The sequence below is a fragment of the Terrapene carolina genome, unplaced genomic scaffold (assembly GCF_002925995.2).
Source record: "Terrapene carolina triunguis isolate 2854851 unplaced genomic scaffold, T_m_triunguis-2.0 Scaffold523, whole genome shotgun sequence".
Taxonomy (NCBI): Eukaryota; Metazoa; Chordata; order Testudines; family Emydidae; genus Terrapene; species Terrapene triunguis.
In genome coordinates this window covers 1,137,314-1,154,868 of record NW_020664874.1, presented here as the reverse complement: position 1 = coordinate 1,154,868, position 17,555 = coordinate 1,137,314, and the positions used below count along the sequence as shown (strand labels likewise).

General features: G+C 44.6%; 1 protein-coding gene across 1 annotated transcript in view; it reads right to left on the bottom strand.

Moving 5' to 3' along the window:
• DTNB (dystrobrevin beta) overlaps positions 1 to 17,555 on the bottom strand; it is a 292,486-nt gene that overhangs the window by 32,040 nt on the left and 242,891 nt on the right. Inside the window, exons 12-15 of the mRNA XM_029913228.1 lie at positions 15,775 to 15,860; positions 14,907 to 15,020; positions 11,324 to 11,420; positions 1,787 to 1,807 (exon numbers count right to left, since the gene is read on the bottom strand). Of these exons, the coding sequence (XP_029769088.1) occupies positions 1,787 to 1,807; positions 11,324 to 11,420; positions 14,907 to 15,020; positions 15,775 to 15,860 (318 nt within the window). The remainder of the gene's footprint in view (positions 1 to 1,786; positions 1,808 to 11,323; positions 11,421 to 14,906; positions 15,021 to 15,774; positions 15,861 to 17,555) is intronic.

Genomic DNA, 17,555 nt, shown 5'->3' with positions numbered 1-17,555 from the left:
CCCAGCCAGAACCCTCCTGCACCCCATCCCCCTGAGCCAGCCTGGTGAAAATGAGCGAGTGAGTGAGGGTGGGGAGAGTGAGCGACAGAGGGAGGGGGGATGGAGTGAGCAGGGGCGGGGCCTCGGAGAAGGGGCGAGGCAGGGGTGAGGCAAGGATGTTCAGTTTCAGTAGAAAGTTGGCAACCCTAGAGAGCACCCCACCCCCCCACAAGCCAACTAAAACAATAACCAGGAAGGAGGCAGCGGCACTGGGAAAACAAATGTTAATTATGCTACACTTCCATGGAAATGTTTATTCCTGAAAATTATCCTGAGTATGATGACAATATATGGCAATGTTCGGCTTTCGCAATTTGACAGGGGAGAGGAGTACAGACCTTATCTGGGTGTCTTGGGGTTCTTCTTCCCCCAGGAAATATTCTGTACTTACCTGTTGTTTGGTGTAATCTGGTCCATTCCTAAAAGTCACAAGTTGTTTTGCAGAGGTATTTTTATGAACCCCCGGATAAATCTTCTCTGAATGGGATGATTTAGCCCAGGGGTTCTCAGACTTTTGTACTGGTGACCCCTTTCTCACAGCAAGCCTCTGAGTGCGACCCCCCTTATACACTAAAAACACTTTTTAACATATTGAACACCATTATAAATGCTGGAGGCAAAGCGGGGTTTAGGGTGGAGGCTGATAGCTCGTGAACCCCATGTAATAACCTCAAGACCCCCTGAGGGGTCCCGACCCCCAGTTTGAGAACCTCTGATTTAGCCACATCTAGAGAGGAGCGAACTCCAGCACAAGGAGGGAAATCACCATAATCGTCCCTTCAATTTGGGGAAGAAATTTTAATACGGGGCTTCCAGGAGCCACCAAGGGTCAGTTCCAGCACATTTCTGATGTAGCGTGACTCGGAGGCTTCATCAATAGAAGCTTCATCGATAGGTACATCTTCTTACCAGAAATAAGTTATCTGAATATTTTCAAGCTGTGTAAGGTATATATGGCAAATAAACAACCAAAGTGAACATAGGGTTAATCTTCATAACTCTATGTGCACAGAGAAGAACAGCTGGGGTGTGCTGAAAGCGTGTGCTGCTGAAGACAAATAACTGAATATAAGGCTGTTCCTTAAAAAAGAAAAAGGGCTCCCTCTGGAGTGGATCACAAAGTTAACACTGGATTCAAATTTTAGTAGGAGGGCAATGGAAATGGAAATCAATAACAGCAAATGCATTCTTGTCTCTCATTAGTGTGCACATTTCATTTGCAATGAGCGCAAAACAGACTAGTCTAGTGAGACTATATTGAGCTACATGACATGAAGCCATGCCTAGAGTATCAAAATTAGTTTTCATGCATGGACTTGTACACAGCAAACAGGCAAATTCCAGGTTATTCAAAGAGACAAGAAAGCTATCAAAATACTCCTGAGAAACTGTCAGAATACAAAGTAAAACAAGCTGAGAATCTGTCTTTTCAATCTGGTTGATCATGCACTTTTCTAAAAAACAAACAAATGTTCTCACTGGTCATGTACTCAAGGCAACAAACTTAATTTGAAAGGGGAGGAAAAGAAGCTCACAGTACTTTATTAAGAACATGCTCCACTGGGAACTGAAGAGTTCTGGTTTGGAATTTTAAAAATGAGAAAGACCCCATCGGAGTGACATTACACTAGCCACAAAGAAAAAGTAATGCATGGTTTATTTACATACAATCCCATCAGGACAAAAATTGTGTTTTCATGCAGAACCCCACCCAAGTTAGATCAACTACACACTGAAATCAACTTACTGCCTGCTTTTGCTCTTCTTCCTACAAATGTTGGCAACAGAAAAAGGTGAAAAGAGAAACAAAGATATATTAATCATCACGTTAAAAGGAAATACACAAACACACAACAGAAGAAATGAAAGAACAGGCAGACGGTAAATTGTAGAAACATCTGTAGATGCAACACGAAACAAAGACACAGCAGCGGTGGAGAGAAAGCAGAGATGCAGTTTGTTCCATGTCTCAAAAGGAGATCTGTGTCTATAACGTGCACCTGTGTTAGGAGGTTGAGTAAACTGAGCAGATCTCAGAGTGATCCCTTCCCTCCCAAAACACCCTTAGTGCCCTCAGCACCTCCCTTGGACTCAGGTGATCCACCAGTTCTCACCTGCACTCCTTGAGGCCCTCAACCTTTCAGCTAAGAAGGACTAAACTAAATACCTCTTTAACTCTATAAATGCTAGCCATGAAACTGTTTGAAGGCTGCCAATACTCAGTGATGCACTGTGCTTGTGACAGAACAGCGTAACATCTCTGCCGCACTGTCAGACTTTGTCAAACTGAAGCCATAGCCAGGGACCTCCTATCACTGGCCCGCAGTGACCTTTACTGCTCAGGTTAAAAAAAGCAAGTTGGTACAATGTCAGACCTCCAGAGCAGTGGAATGGAAGGAGAGGAGAACTGAGAAAGTAAACACAAGCTCTAAAGGTATGGACTAAATAAAAAAATGTGCAGCGAAAAAACGGATTCCTGCACTGCTAAAGAGTAACTCTGATGAAAGGGGGTCACTGCTGAAAGTGTGATGCTTGAGTAATGCAAGAATGAATGAAGTTATCTTCGTCTGAATGAAAGAAATGTGTATTAAGTGACCTGCTGGGCTAGCACAGTTACACTTTTATTTCAGCTACTGAGCATCAGCAAAATAATCTAGATTTCTTTTACAAACCCCAGACATTTTCAGAGAGAATTTGCCCCTGCACGCCATAAAGCAGTGGGAACACTGAGAGCAATTAACTAATAAATGAACCCAGAAAAACAATGAGCTATTCTGTAGCTTTAGTAGTCGCCACTGCCACATTTGGGGTTCATAGAGTCCAAGACCACCTGTCTAACACTGCTATCAGATAACGTCTCCAAAAGAAGAAGTTACTCAACTTGTGCAGTAACGATGGTTCTTGGAGATGTGTCCCCCTGTGGGTGCTCCACTCTAGGTGTTGGTGTGTCCCTACGCCGGAGATCGGAGATTTCTCGCAGCAGTACTCAGTCAGGGGAAGGGCGCGCACAGGAGTCGTCTCGTGCAGCTGTTGGTACCGCCTGTAGCGCGCGCTCTCCCGACCGTCCCCTCTGTTCCTTCTCTACCGCAGCGCTCGGCTGTGTGAACTCTGAAGTAGCGGGGAGGAGGATGGGTAGTGGAGGACCCACAGGGACACACATCTCGAAGAACCATCGTTACTGCACAAGGTAACTTCTTCTTCGAGTGGTGTCCCTGTGGCTGCTCCACTCTAGGTGCTTGTAGAGCAGTACCCCACCAGGGGTGGTAGGGTTCGGAGTTATGTATAAGTGTGTGATGAAAGCACTGTAAGGCCAACGATAGAGTCTGAGACAAGGCCTTGGGTGATAGCGTAATGCTTTGCAAAAGTGTGCTCCGATGTCCAGGCTGCAGCTCTACAAATATCTATTAAGGGGACATTGTTCAAGAATGCAACTGATGTCGCCATGGCTCGCATTGAGTGGGATCTGATGCCCTTGGGGGTTCTTTGTGATGCAGGCAGTAGCAAGTTTGAATACAGGTAGAGACCCCTTTGGAGAGTCTCTGGGTCAGTATTGTAGAGCCCTTGGAGCGCTCTGCTGTAGAGACAAACAAGGTGACTTGCGAAATGGTTTAGTTCTGTCCAAGTAGAAGGCTACAGCCCGTCTGACATCTAGCATGTGCAACGTTGCTTCTCAAGAGTCGTTATGTGGCTTGGGGTAGAAGGCAGGTAAGTGTATGGTTTGGTTAATATGAAAATGTGTAGCCACTTTGGGCAAGAATTTTGGGTGAGGATGTAACATGATTTTGTCTTTGGTAAATACAGTGTACGGTGGTTCAGCCATCAATGCTCCTATTTCGCTGACACGTCTTGCAGACGTGATTGCCACTAGGAATGCGACCTTCATTGACGTATGTAGGAGTGAGCAGGTTGCTAGAGGTTCGAAGGGTGGTCTTGTGAGACATTTGAGCACAAGATTGAGATCCCATGGTGGTGCAGGTTGGTGTACTTCTGGGTACATGTTCTGTATACCTGCTAGAAAGCGCCGTGTAATCGGGTGAGCAAATATTAAAGACCCTTCTATCTGTTCGTGGAGGGCTGTGATGGCAGCCAGGTGTACTTTAATAGAACTTATGGCTAACCCTGTTTCCTTCAGTTCTAGTAGGTAGTATAGGATCATAGATAGAGGCGCCTTGGTCGCGTCCAGCTGTTTTTGCTGACACCAAAGGGAGAATCTTCTCCACTTGTGGCAGTAAGTATTTTTAGTGGTGAGGCGACGGCTATTTAGTAATACCTGTTTTACTTTCTCCGCACAGTTCAATTTCCCATGTTGGAACCAGAGAGGAGCCATGCTTTGAGATGGAGTTTTGCTGGGTCTGGATGGAGCATCAGGCCCTTGTTCTGGGACAGGAGGTCCATCCGGGAAGGCAGCAGTTGTGGGGCACAAACTGCTAGATGTGAGAGTTATGGAAACCAAGTCTGTCTGGACCCTGTGGGGACAATGAGAATGATGTATGCTCTGTCGAGTCGTATCTTGCGGATGACCCGTGGGATCAGTGGTAGCGGCGGGAAGGCGTATATGAGTGATGCGTTCCACGGGATGAGGAAGGATCCCCTAACGATCCCAGTGCCAGGCCTGCCCTGGAGCAAAATAGTGGACATTTGTGATTTGTCACTAAGGCGAAAAGGTCGATTACTGGGTGACCCCATTTTTGGAATATCATGCCAAGAACACTGTCATGGATTTCCCACTCGTGTTCCTGTGAGAAGTGCCTGCTGAGGTTATCGGCTGTAGTTTCTTGGCACCCTGGTAGGTATGATGCTGTGATGTTTATATTGTTGCAGATGCAGAAGTTCCGTAAATTAATGGCTTCTACGCATAGCGAGTGAGACCTGGCTCCTCCTTAGCGATTAATTTAAAACATGCATGCCACGTTGTCGGTGAGAATAGAGATTGAGGTTTCTCGTATGAGTGGGAGGAAGTGTTGGCATGCATTGTGTACCATGCAGAGTTCCAGGAGATGGATATGTAGTCGGGTTTCTGTTGCAGACCACTTGCCTTGCACATTGTGGTGACCCAAGTGGGCGCCCCAACCTATCAGGGAGGCATCTGTTGTAATAGTCACTGATGGGGGGTCTTGTTGAAAGGGAATCCCAGAGCATATATTCCCTGGTTGTGTCCATCATTGTAGGGAGAGGATAGCCCTTGGTGGTAGTGTCACACGTCTGTGGAGAGAGTGTTTGCTGGGTGCATAGACCGTGCTCAACCAGTGCTGTAGACAGCGCATATGGAGTCTGGCATACTTTACTACAAAAGTCATAGCTGCCATATGTCCCAGAATCTGAAGGCATGTCCTCACTGAAGTTTGTGGGCTGATGGTCACCGTGGAAATAAGATTGGTCAATGTAGTGAATCTGTGGTTTGGAAATATTGCCTTGGCTTGTATGGAGTCTAGGTCAGCTCCGATAAACTCCAATCGCTGGGTTGGTTCCAGGGTGGATTTCTTTTCGTTTATCTGTAGACCTAGCTGGTGAAACAGGTCTATTGTGGTCTTCAGCATGCCTGCCATTTCTTGTTGATTGGCACCTTTGAGAAGGCAATTGTCCAAATAGGGGAAGATTATGACTCCTTTGCGTCATAAATGTGCTGCTACTACCGCGAGCGTTTTTGAGAATACGCGGGGAGCAGTGGACAGTCCGAAGGGAAGGACCCTGTATTGGTAGTGGTTGGGTCCTACTGTGAACCTCAGGAGCTGTCTGTGAGCAGGATGTATTGTAATATGGAAGTATGCATCTTGGAGGTCGAGGGCTGAAAACCAATCCCCCCCATCTAGTGCTGGGATTATTGTGGCCAGAGTGATCATTTTGAACCTGTGGTTGCGTACGACCCTGTTGAGTTTTCGGAGATCTAAGATTGGTCTCCATCCCCCTCCTTTCTTCTCTGTCAGGAAATATTTGGAATAAAAACCCCTCCCTCGATATTGATGTGGTACTGTTTCTACAGCACCCAGAAATAGGAGGTGGTCCACTTCCTGTTGCAGAAGGTGCTCGTGAGAGGGGTCCCTGAAGGGGGGCGGGGAAAGGGGGAGGGGAAGGGGGATGGCTGTGAAAGGAATGGTGTAGCCAGATTGTATGATCTCCAAAACCCATTGATCTGTGGTTATCGCAGACCAGGCATGGTAAAATGGGCGTGGGCGGTGGCCAAAATTGTGGGATGGGGCATCTGTTGGTGCTAGAGGTGTGGGAGGTCGTGCATACCCTCGACCAAGACTTCAAAATTGTGGCTTAGATGTAGATGGACGGGTGGACGAGGTCTGGTTCTGTGGAGCTCGTCGCCTCTGAGCCCATTCTTTGGGTCTGTTCTGAGTGAAGTATCGTGGTTGTTGATGGTTAAATGAGGTGTCTCGTGACCGCTGATCTGGTGTAAAGCGAGGGCGTTTGTCAGGTGGAGGGTGTATGCCTAGTGTACGCAGTGTCGCTCGGGAGGCCTTCATGGTATGGAGGACGTCGTTTTATCCCTATCGAAGGGGAGGTCCTCCATTTTTAGTTGTAGTTCTTTTGGAATTCCCGAAGCCTGCAACCATGATGTTCTCATAACCACAGCTGCTGCGGTTGTTCGGGCAGCTGCGTCCGCTACATCCATTGAGGCTTGCAGTGCTGTGTGGGCGATTAACTGACCCTCATTGATAATGGCGTTGAGTTGAGGACATTTATGCTCAGGGAGGTCCTCCATGAGCTCTTGTATTTTACTATAGTTAGAGTAGTCGTAATTTGCTAGTAGAGCAGAATAGTTGGCAACTCTAAGCAGAAGGATGGCTAACGAGTAAACTTTCCGCCCAAAGAGCTCCAGTCTCTTGTGTTCTTTATCTTGCAGTGAGGAGCAGAAATGAGTCTGTCTACTGCGCTGATTTGCAGCCTCTACTACCAGAGAGCAGGCTTGAGGGTGTCAAAACAAAAATTCCATACCTTTGGCTGGAACTAAGTATTTTCTGTCAGCCCTTTTGTTGGTGGGTGGTGCCAATGCTGGTGTTTGCCATATTACCTCCGCAGGCACCATTCTCTATGCGGTAATGATGGATGTACTCTGGAGCCTCTTGTTGCTGGGGAAGGGGGACCAGAATAGGGGTTCTGGTATGTGGGCCAAGGACCCCATTATGGCCATTGCATGGGGTAAGGTGGTAATGGGTAAGGCCAAGGCTGTGAATGCTCAGAGGGATGAGGCTTAGGCTTCACAGCGTTCCATGTAGGTCTCATAAGTGATGGGGATGAACGTTGAGAGGAGAAGCGGTTGTCCTTCGTGTCTCCTTCCTCGCCACTATGCATGGAGACCGGTGCAGGAGCTGAAGGATGGTGCCTTGCTATGTAGCTTGGGGAGTGTTTGGTGCCGAGCAGTGGTGACTGCGGTGCCGAAGAAACTGCTATGTCCTCAGTATGCAGGAGTTGCGCTGGTCCCGCCTTGGGGTTGCGGTCGACTGTTGGAGCGCTGACTGGTGCCGGGTTTGGTTTGTTAGCAGGCATCAAGTCTTGGGTTGGTGCTGGTGGTGGCAGCATTGATCGTGGTGCCGCTGCCTGTGCTGCGCTCTGCACCGGGGTAGTCAGTGCCGTGGAGGAGACTTGACGTCTCAACTCCGGTGCCGCGTGTTGGGGCTTGGCAGGAGTCTGCTGAGGGATGGTGCCGGAGGAGCCCGGTGCCTCGTAAGTGCTCGCTCTGGATAAGCGGAGCACTGAGGGTAAAGACCTTGCTGGGGAAGCTCTCTTTTTCTGCGAGACCCTTGTTGGCGGGTTGAGGCTCGCTTCCTGAGAGTTTTGGAAGTTGGAGCCTTATCAGAGCTCAGGGATCCTGGTTTATGAGACTCCCTGGAGGACGTCTCTTGCGGAGGTTGGAGGGATTTCTCCAACAGAAGCATTTTCAAGCAGCGATCCCTGTCACGTCTTACCCTTGTTGTTAAGTTGGTGCAATGTATGCATTTCTGGGAGATATGAGTTTCTCCCAGACAGCGAATGCAGGATGTGTGGCCGTTAGAAACCGGTATCGGTTCACGACAGGAGTCACACTTTTTAAATCCCGTTGAGCCCGGCATGACTGCAGTTAAGCCTCTCCCGCCTCTCGAGAGATAAGGGTGGGAGTTAATTGTAATGGTAAATTGTAGAAACTGTTCCCAAACAGGGAGTTAAGCAGAGAAAAAATCTTCTTTTTTTTTGTTTTTTGTTTTGTTTTTGAAGAAAAACCTCTAAGAGGAACTAATGAAACTATGTAACTATGTATAGACTAAGACTAACTAAACAATGTAACTAAGTAGAGACTAATAAGAAGTTCCTATGTAACTTATCAGAGGGGTAGCCGTGTTAGTCTGGATCTGTAAAAAGCAACAGAGGGTCCTGTGGCACCTTTAAGACTAACAGAAGTATTGGAGCATAAGCTTTCGTGGGTGAATGCCCGCTTCGTCAGACGCAAGTAACTATGTAACTATGTAACTTGTAACTGCCCCCCACCCCAGAAAGTGTCAAAGAGAGAACTGCTGCGGAACTCCATCTGCAGCAGAGGACGGTTGAGAAGGAACTGAGGGGACGGTCGCAGGTGCACACACTACAGGAGGTGCCAACGGCTGCACCAGATGACTCCTGTGTGTGCCCTTCCCCGACCGAGTACTGCTGCGAGAAATCTCCGATCTCCGGTGCAGGGACACACCAACACCTAGAGTGGAGCACCCACAGGGACACCACTCGAAGAAGAAGAATTCCTTTTGAACTATGGTATATCTTTTAGAAAAACATCCACTCATGATTTAAAAATTCACATCCACCAAGACCCTTTGTAAAACTGTTTCCAATGGTTAATTACTCTCACTGTTAAAATGTATACTTTATTTCCAGTCTGCATTTGTCTAGCTTTAACTTCCAGCCACTGAAACGTCTTAAGGATTATCTGGTAGACTGAAAAGCCTATTATCAAATATTTCTTCCCTATGTAGGGACTTTTATAGACTGTGATCTAGGCACCTCTTAACCGTCTCTTTGTTAAGCTACATTAACCTTTTGAGGATAGTGGTGGGGACAGTGCCTCATGTCATGCCTGTAGGTGCTACCACAATGCAAATAATAAAATGTGCAGTTTAATTTTGCCGCCTCTGTTTTTCTGTGCTCAACTTGCGTCCCCTCATGGCTGACTTTTAGAGGTGTTAAAGGCATGCCACTATCTTTGACTTCTACTAGAGTTTCAGATGCCCTGCACCTCTGACATGGGCACCCAAAACTGAAACACACAAAACCAATGAACACTTCTCCCCTTACTTTTTTCTTTCTAAGATATAAACAACAAAACTAGATCCTAGCAATCGCTACTTGACAGTTATCTTTAATGCACAATGGCAGGGTGTTTTCAGTGGTTGGCCTCTGGCTCTGGACCTTGCTCCTCCTACTGGTCTGTGAGAGTTTGGGAGGCCAATCTCCTTTCTTGGCTTCAGCCTGAGTGGCTGGTTATGGGGATGCTATATAGATCAGCAGTGAATGAGAGTTTTCCAATGTAGACTTTGGTCATGAAAGCCTATGTTATGACTTAATTTTGGTATCCAGAGACTCTATTAATTCACCTAATGTTTGCACTATGCTTTGAACATGTAAATTATTATTTATTAGCACTTATACTTTAAAAAAAAGATAACTGGAATTCCATTTTTCAGGTCATCATCCCACAAAAAGAGTTTTATTCTTTGCCTTCTAAATGGCCAAGTCATTAATATTTGAAATCCACTTGCTGCACATACATAATGACTAGGGCTGTCAATTAATCGCAGTTAACTCACGTGATTAACTAAAAAAAAATGAATCAAGATTAAAAAAATTAATCGCAATTAATCTCAGTTTTAATATCGCTGTTAAACAATAGAAAACCAATTGAAATTTATTAAATATTTTTGGATTTTTCTAGATTTTCAAATATATTGATTTCTATTACAACACAGAATGCAAAGTGTACACTGCTGACTTTATATCATTACTTTTATTACAAATATTTTCACCGTAAAAAATGATAAACAAAAGAAAGTATTTTTCAGTTCACCTCATGCAAATACTGTAGTGCAATCTTTTTGCCATGAAAGTGCAACTTACAAATTTAGATTTTTGTTACATAACTGCACTCAAACAAAAGAATGTAAAACTTTAGCGCCTACAAGTCCACTCCGTCCTACTTCTTGTTCAGCCAGTCGCTAAGACAAACAAGTTTGTTTAATTTACGGGAGATAATCCTGCCCACTTCTCATTAACAATGTCACCTGAAAGTGAGAACAGGTGTTTGCATGGCATTTTTGTAGCCAGCATTACAAGGTATTTTCGTGCCAGATATGCTAACCATTCATATGCCCCTTCATGCTTCAGCCACCATTCCAGAGGACATGCTTCCATGTTGATGAGGCTCATTAAAAAATAATGCATTAATTAAATTTGTGATTGCACTCCTAGAGGGAAGAATTGTATGTCTCCTACTCCGTTTTACCTGCATTCTGCTATATATTTTATGTTAGAGAAGTCTCAGATGATGACCCAGCACATGTTGTTCATTTTAACACCTGACTGCAGATTTCACAAAACGCAAAGAAGGCACCAATGTGAGATTTCTAAAGATAGCTACAGCACTCGACCCAAGATTTAAGAACCTGAAGTGCCGTCCAAAATCTCAGAGGGACAAGGTGTAGAGCAGGGGTCGGCAACCTTTGGCATGCGGCTCGCCAGGGTGCTTACCCTGGCGAGCCGGTTTGTTTACCTGCCGCATCTGCAGGTTCGGCCGTTCGTGGCTCCCACTGGCCGCAGTTTGCCATCCCAGGCCAATGGGGGTGGCGGGAAGCGGCGTGGGCCGAGGGATGTGCTGGCCGCTGCTTCCTGCCGCCCCCATTGGCCTGGGACGGCGAACCACAGCCAGTGGGAGCCGTGATTGGCCGAACCTGCGGATGCGGCAGGTAAACAAACCGGCTCGGCCCACCAGGGTGCTTACCCCGGCGAGCCGCGTGCCAAAGGTTGCCGACCCCTGGGTTAGTCAATTAACAAATCTATCGTCCCTCTTCCATGCCTCCCAAAACCTGTGGGTGTTCAACAACTTTAACATGAGAAGCATGTGGACCTAATCGCACATTAACCATCCCTCCCAATATGCAGAGCCAAAATGAAAGTGGCTTTTTACAAGTTCATACTGTTGTTTACAAGATTATCTGTACATGATCACTGAGGGAAGTAATGACACCAGCAACGTAGGAGTCTAGTGAGAGCAAAGCCTGGGCGGGGAGAGAGGAAGGTCTGAGACAAAGGTGTTTACCTTGAGCAGTTTCATTAGCCCTTCAAGCTGCACCATCAGTTCCCTTCTGCTCTCTTGAAGTGCAGACATTCTCTGTTCTAGTTCATCCTTTCTCTGCCTGTTCAAGTTACATGGAAGAAAGTGTCAAAAGAAACTCTGGTTGTTTCCGGGGCACGCAGGGAAATTCACAGAGCTGGCTGATTGGCATATACACCACGTTGCTATATTTCACTTTGCTTAGTACTCCCCCTTAAAGTTAACAAAAACATAACACGCTAACCACGACTCCTATTGCAACATGGCATGCAACGATCACATTTTTCACTATGAAATACAGACACCCAAAGTCAGAATTATAATGGTGGGAAGCACTTTTTTTTAAACCAATGCCATTTGAAAAGAAAGCCAGCATCCTCTTAATGATGCTGTCAGACCAGCAGAGCTTTAAGACTAGTCAGACTGAACCACCAAAAAAAATGAAAACAGGGCGCAGAGTGCTGGAAGGAAGAGACAATGGAATGCCATTAACCTGAACTGAGAATTTACAGAGCTGCTTCTATCCAATAACCTGACATACAATTTGTGAAGCATTTGCTGCAACAGAACCTGCGTACAGTGTAACACAACACAAGCCAATCTGCAGGTACAGAAGGGAATTTTTCCTTTCTGGGGATTGAAAATTATTCCATTCTAAAGCCTGCTAGAATGAAAGTCTTATGTTTAACAGATTTGAGAGAAAAGTGGCTTTGTGTGTGTTTGTTTTAATTTTCAAAGAGAATTAAGAAGTCTCCTAGTCAGGAACCTAGAATCAAATTAGCATCACATGTCAAAAAGATCATTACCTGATGTGCTAAGAAAGCCATGTTGCATTATTTGAAACCATGAACAAATCGTACAATAACTGCAGGGGGAAAAAAGGTCACAGGAGGGGATTACTCATTTATTTCTGTGGTTTCATCCATATAATAATTTCAGGTCTAAGGTTAAAGACAGGATAAATTATATCACAGGCTTTGACCTTTCTTTGAATCTGGAAATTTTCCTCGTGGATCTCCACCTACGGATGAATCATTACAAGGATCTTAGTAACCAACTCATTTTAGAAGCGAAAAATGTGATAGCAATAACTTGTGTTTGACTAAGCATCTTCCAGGAAGGCATCCAGTCTTGATTTAAAGACATCAAGAGATGGAGAATCCACCATTTCGTTTGGTAGTTTGTTCCAGTGGTTAATCACCATTTGTGCCTCATTTCTCATTTGAATTTGTTTAGATTCAGCTTCCAGCCAGCAGTTCTCGTTATGTCTTTCCCAAGAACCCTTTAGTACCTGGTATTTTGTCCTGAAGGTACTTATACAACATAGTCACCTCTCAATCTTTTTGATAAGGAGTTCAGCCCGTTTAGCTTAAGTCTCTCACTGTAAGGCAATTTCCCAGACCTCAAATAATTTTTGTGACTGTTATCTGCTCTTGCTCCAATTTTCAACATTGTAAAAATGTGGACACCAGAACTGTATGCAGTACTGGTCTCACCAATGGCATATACAGAAGAAAAATCATCTCTTACGCCTATTCACTACACTCCAGTTTATACATCCAAGGGTCACATTAGCCCTTTTGCCACACGTTCACACTAGGTCCGGAGCTCATGTTCAGTTGCTTGTTCACTATGACTCTTAAATCCTTTTCATAGTCACTGCTTTCAGGACACAGTCTCAAATTCTGGAAACACAGCCAGAATTCCTTGTTCCTAGAGGTATGACCTTGTACTTTGATGGATTAAAACACATTTTGTTCAAACGGGCCCTGGTTAAAGTGATTCAGATCACTCTGTATGATTGCTCTGTCCTCATTATTATTTACCCATCTGTCAATCATTGTGTCAACTGCAGATTTTATCAGCAGTGATTTTATATTAAATTTAAATTGCTTAGTCAGAGCTTCTGATCAGCCTATAAAATATAAAGTAATTTGCAAGGGAAAGTGTTAACTGGGCGTGGGGGGAGATGGGGATATCTAGCAGCGCCAGCTTTCTTTAATCTGGATCCCGCCAGTCCACTCCAGCCTTCTCTCCATGCAATTCGAAGTACCTCTAGTTCTGGCATCTTCTGAACTGACATCAGTGCAGCCCAGTCCCCAGCTCCCCACTCTCCTGATCTTCAATGGAGAGTTGAGGGAGAGTAGTAGAAATCAGCATCGTGGTGGTGCTCTAGCCCCTCCCTTTCCGCTTCAAAGGGCATGAATGGGCATAATTGGGGGTCAGTCTGTCTCCCTTATGCACAGGAAGCAAAGGCCACATTTACACGTTCCCTCATCTGCACTGAGCTCAGCCTTGGAAACACAGAGACCACTGTTGTGTCCAAGCCCTCCAGGGGTCTCTAGCCCACAGTTTGAGAACATGTGTTCTTGAGATGTTCCCAGCAGATGAGACAAAGGAAATATTGGTCAGCAGTGCTCTGAGAAATACTGATGGGGCTGAGCTGCTTCGATACAAAAAGCTAATAAATATTTTGAGAGCCTTTAATGCTGCAGTAGAGGGCTGGATACTGTCTTATAAGTAAGGCTGTACGAAAACCGTGTTGTGGAAACTGAAACTTTTAACACACACGGCAACTTTGTATAGTTGCTGCAAATTTGAGTGGCATTGCGACCCTGTGCGCCACTTATTCGAGGGGTTGCAATGCCACTCGCTCAGATTTGGCCTGGCTGCTTCTCCAGTGCACTCAAATTTGACCCCACACCAAAACTGGACTTTTTACAAACGGTGGCTTCTGAACCAAAAAATCATGACTTTCTTACAGTCTTGCCTATAGGAATTGCCCTGTACTGGGGATGGAGCAGAGCTGCCCCACTCCAGTGGCACTGTGTCTTAGGGAGAACTCCTCAACATGCACAGGACGCATGGCTTCTCTTGCAATCCTAACATAATGCAGTTCTCAAAGGGCTGTATCTGTCAAGAGCTTAAATTTCAGGATGTGCATTAGGTTTCATATGGTGTTTTCTGAAGGTTGAACTGAGAATTAACAAGCAAAAGATGAAATAAAAAGCAGCCAGAGAATTCACTAGTGATTACACAGACGATGACATACTTTATTCTGTTAATACTGAAAATTCTTCCCTTGTCACTTCAAAATGCAAACATAATCAAAGGAGTTTGAAGATTGCTCCTCAACTCTGGAGATGTGGCTGAATGTTTGCAGATAAGTGTTTTCAAAACCCCACTGACTAAGCAAATCACTGACATTGCCCTTCTGTTCCATTCGCTTGTCCAGTAAATAATAAGCAAATGGTCCCAATTCTACCGGCCGCCTTACAAATAACTTTCTTGTTTATCTTACTTGTCAAAAGCAAGAATACACTTAAAGTGATGTTTCTATTTGCTTTTAAATCCACTTTATGAAAGAGTCACATAGTTTTATATAACTGCCGGCTTTCAACAATCCCCAGCAGAAAGATTTAAAATGGCTCCTTAGAGTTCTCGTAGATTTACCAATAATACTCTGTTCTCAGTACCAGATAGGACCATCCATCCTGCAGAAGAGGCCACACATGGCTGAAGGGTTAATATGTCACATGCATAAAAGTTTTAGATGTCTTTTTTTTACCGTAGAAGCCTGAGTTCTGCCAGCAAAGTTGGGTTCTGCTGAGCTTTCTCTGGGGTTGGCTGGGAGGCTTGTTCATGCTCCAGTCTGAGGCGCTGAATTTCTTGCAGTATCTCTCTGTTGAAATAAGGAGACAAGGAGATTGAACAAGAAACAAGGCAACAGTTCATACTGTGTTTTCAAATTCTAGACAAAAGCTTCAAATGTGCTTTCTACACAGCTCTGTAACTGCAGCAGCGTAGTAAGTGCAGTTAATTCCCTTTCATGTGCGAATGGTGTGGGCTCAAATCCAGAAGTGGTATGTAGTGGAGACCTAAACATTGCCACAGGACAAGTTAGTAGAGCTATTATCAAAAAGCTGATGAATCTGAAATGAACCAATGTCACCACTTCTCCATATGCCAGCAATGCCTCTTCAAACCCTTTCCTACAGTTTTCTTGGGGCCTCAAGGGTTCTCAGGAACACAGGACATAAGGGAGACTGTCAACTTGACCAAAATGTTTGAACTTGGGAGCCTCTGAGGTATGTGTCTAGCTCGCACTGTAGTCATCAGAAACCCCCATCTTAGGGCAATGAACATCACAAAGCACTTGGCATCAAATTCTGACCTAAGATGGGCCAGTTTTTTCAAACTTGGGGGGTCTAAAGGCCGGCCCCCCATGTCCATACTTAGACATCTCAACAAAAAATGTGATTGTCAGAGGTAATTAACAACAGAAACTAATTGCACTAATGAAACAGGTGCACCATTCAACAAGGGAACCTATGAAACTCAGTTTAAATAACAAAATGCTAGAAATAATTAAGTAAGCCTGCAAGTAAATGCTCTGTCCCCACACACTCCCCTCTAAACAGCTCTACATGATTTACCTGTTTTTGTTTTCCAGTTCGGCTATCAGCTGTCTTTGTTGTTTATTGACATCAAAATTGAAACCCAGGTCTGTTGGTGGGCGTGGCTAGAGGATAAGAATATGTAATATTTAATCACAGTATTTACTGTATGCTATATAGATAATGTGCTGCTTGGATCCAGGTTCCCTGAATGATGTAGTACAATATATGGAGTATTGCTTGTTATAAAGAATGGACAATTAATAAAATAATGGTTCTAATATTGACTCTTGGGGCACACCCTCAAACTAGGACTGCACAGTTATGCCCATCAACACTTGCCCAGGCTGGAGAGAAGTGGATATGACTTAGTTTGTCATCTCTTTGGCAAGGGGCTCGAGAAAATCTGTATCATGTGTTTCTGTAGCACACAATATTTCTATGTCATGCAGAGAAGTAGATACAGAAGCTAGCAATATGCTTATGAAGAGGTGGAAGGAAAGAAGGAAAAGGGTATAAAAATAGTTGAGAATTATACCATTTGCGAAGAAAATCTGTTACCAGGATACTGACCTTTTCATATGGCAAGTCCTGAAGAAAAGATACAGTACACGATCACCATAATACAACTGTGCTAGGAACGTAGGAAACTAATTATGTAATATTCTTCCTTGTTAGACTACACTAGAACTAGATAGTTCCACTTCTATTTACACATAATTTGTTGAAGCTTTTCAGCATGTTTCCTGGAAATTCTTTGACACTCAGGTATAACCTAATACGAATCTCTCAGCCAAGAATGTTATTTCTTTTAGGTCCCAAATTCCTTACATGTGCTTAACTTTATACACAGAGTAGTCCCCTTGAAATTAATGGGTCTACTCACAAGCATAACATTAAGCATTAAGACCAAGCACTTAATTTGCAGAAGACGCTGGTGCTCACAGAGCTAAGGGTTGAAACAGGATGACACCTGAACTCTGCTGAGTATGTTTTGAGCAGAAGGGGGAAGGCTGTAGAAAGGCTGACACCCTATTAATTTCCCAATTCTACGGCTGCTCTTAGGGGAACTGCTGCATTGAGTTTCTCCTCAGGACAAAAAAAAACTAAAATATTTGTACTATGCAATCAACATAGCCCTCATCCAATGGATTAAAAACTGGCTAAATTATAGATCTCAAATTATAAGTGTTAATAGTAATCATCAGTTTGGGACTCTGCAGGAATCAGTTCACAGCCAACTCTCCAATATTTTTATCAATGATGTGGAAGTATAAAATCATTGTCTCATTTACAAAAACTTTACTAGCACAGATTGGTGGAGTAATAAACAGGGATAAAGACAGATCATTTATTCAGAGTGATCTGGAATGACTGATAAACTTGGCGCAATCAAACATGCTGTGATGCTCTGCTCAGGGCAGCCAGAACTGTAAGCCACTGTGTTACCTGTCTGCCTTAGCAAGAGAGAGCTTTGCTGGGGCTTAAACTGTGAGATAGCTCCATTCCACATCAACCTGTCTGCCTCACCAGCACACCCCTTGAGACTCTGCACGCTTTAACCTTGCCTTGCAGGTTAACAATCAGGGAACCGGAGTTCCCAGAAATGTCTCTCTGCAGTGTCCAGTCTCTCTCACTGGGCACTCTCGGTAATTATTAAGCTTGCTGTCTCCAAAGAGACAGTGCACCTACTATGTCTGTTAGTTTAGCCAAGGTCCCACACTTTACCTCAGTACATTGCACTGAGATGGTTTATAGCAGGGGTCAGCAACTTTTCAGAAGTGGTGTGCCGAGTCTTCATTTATTCACTCTAATTTAAG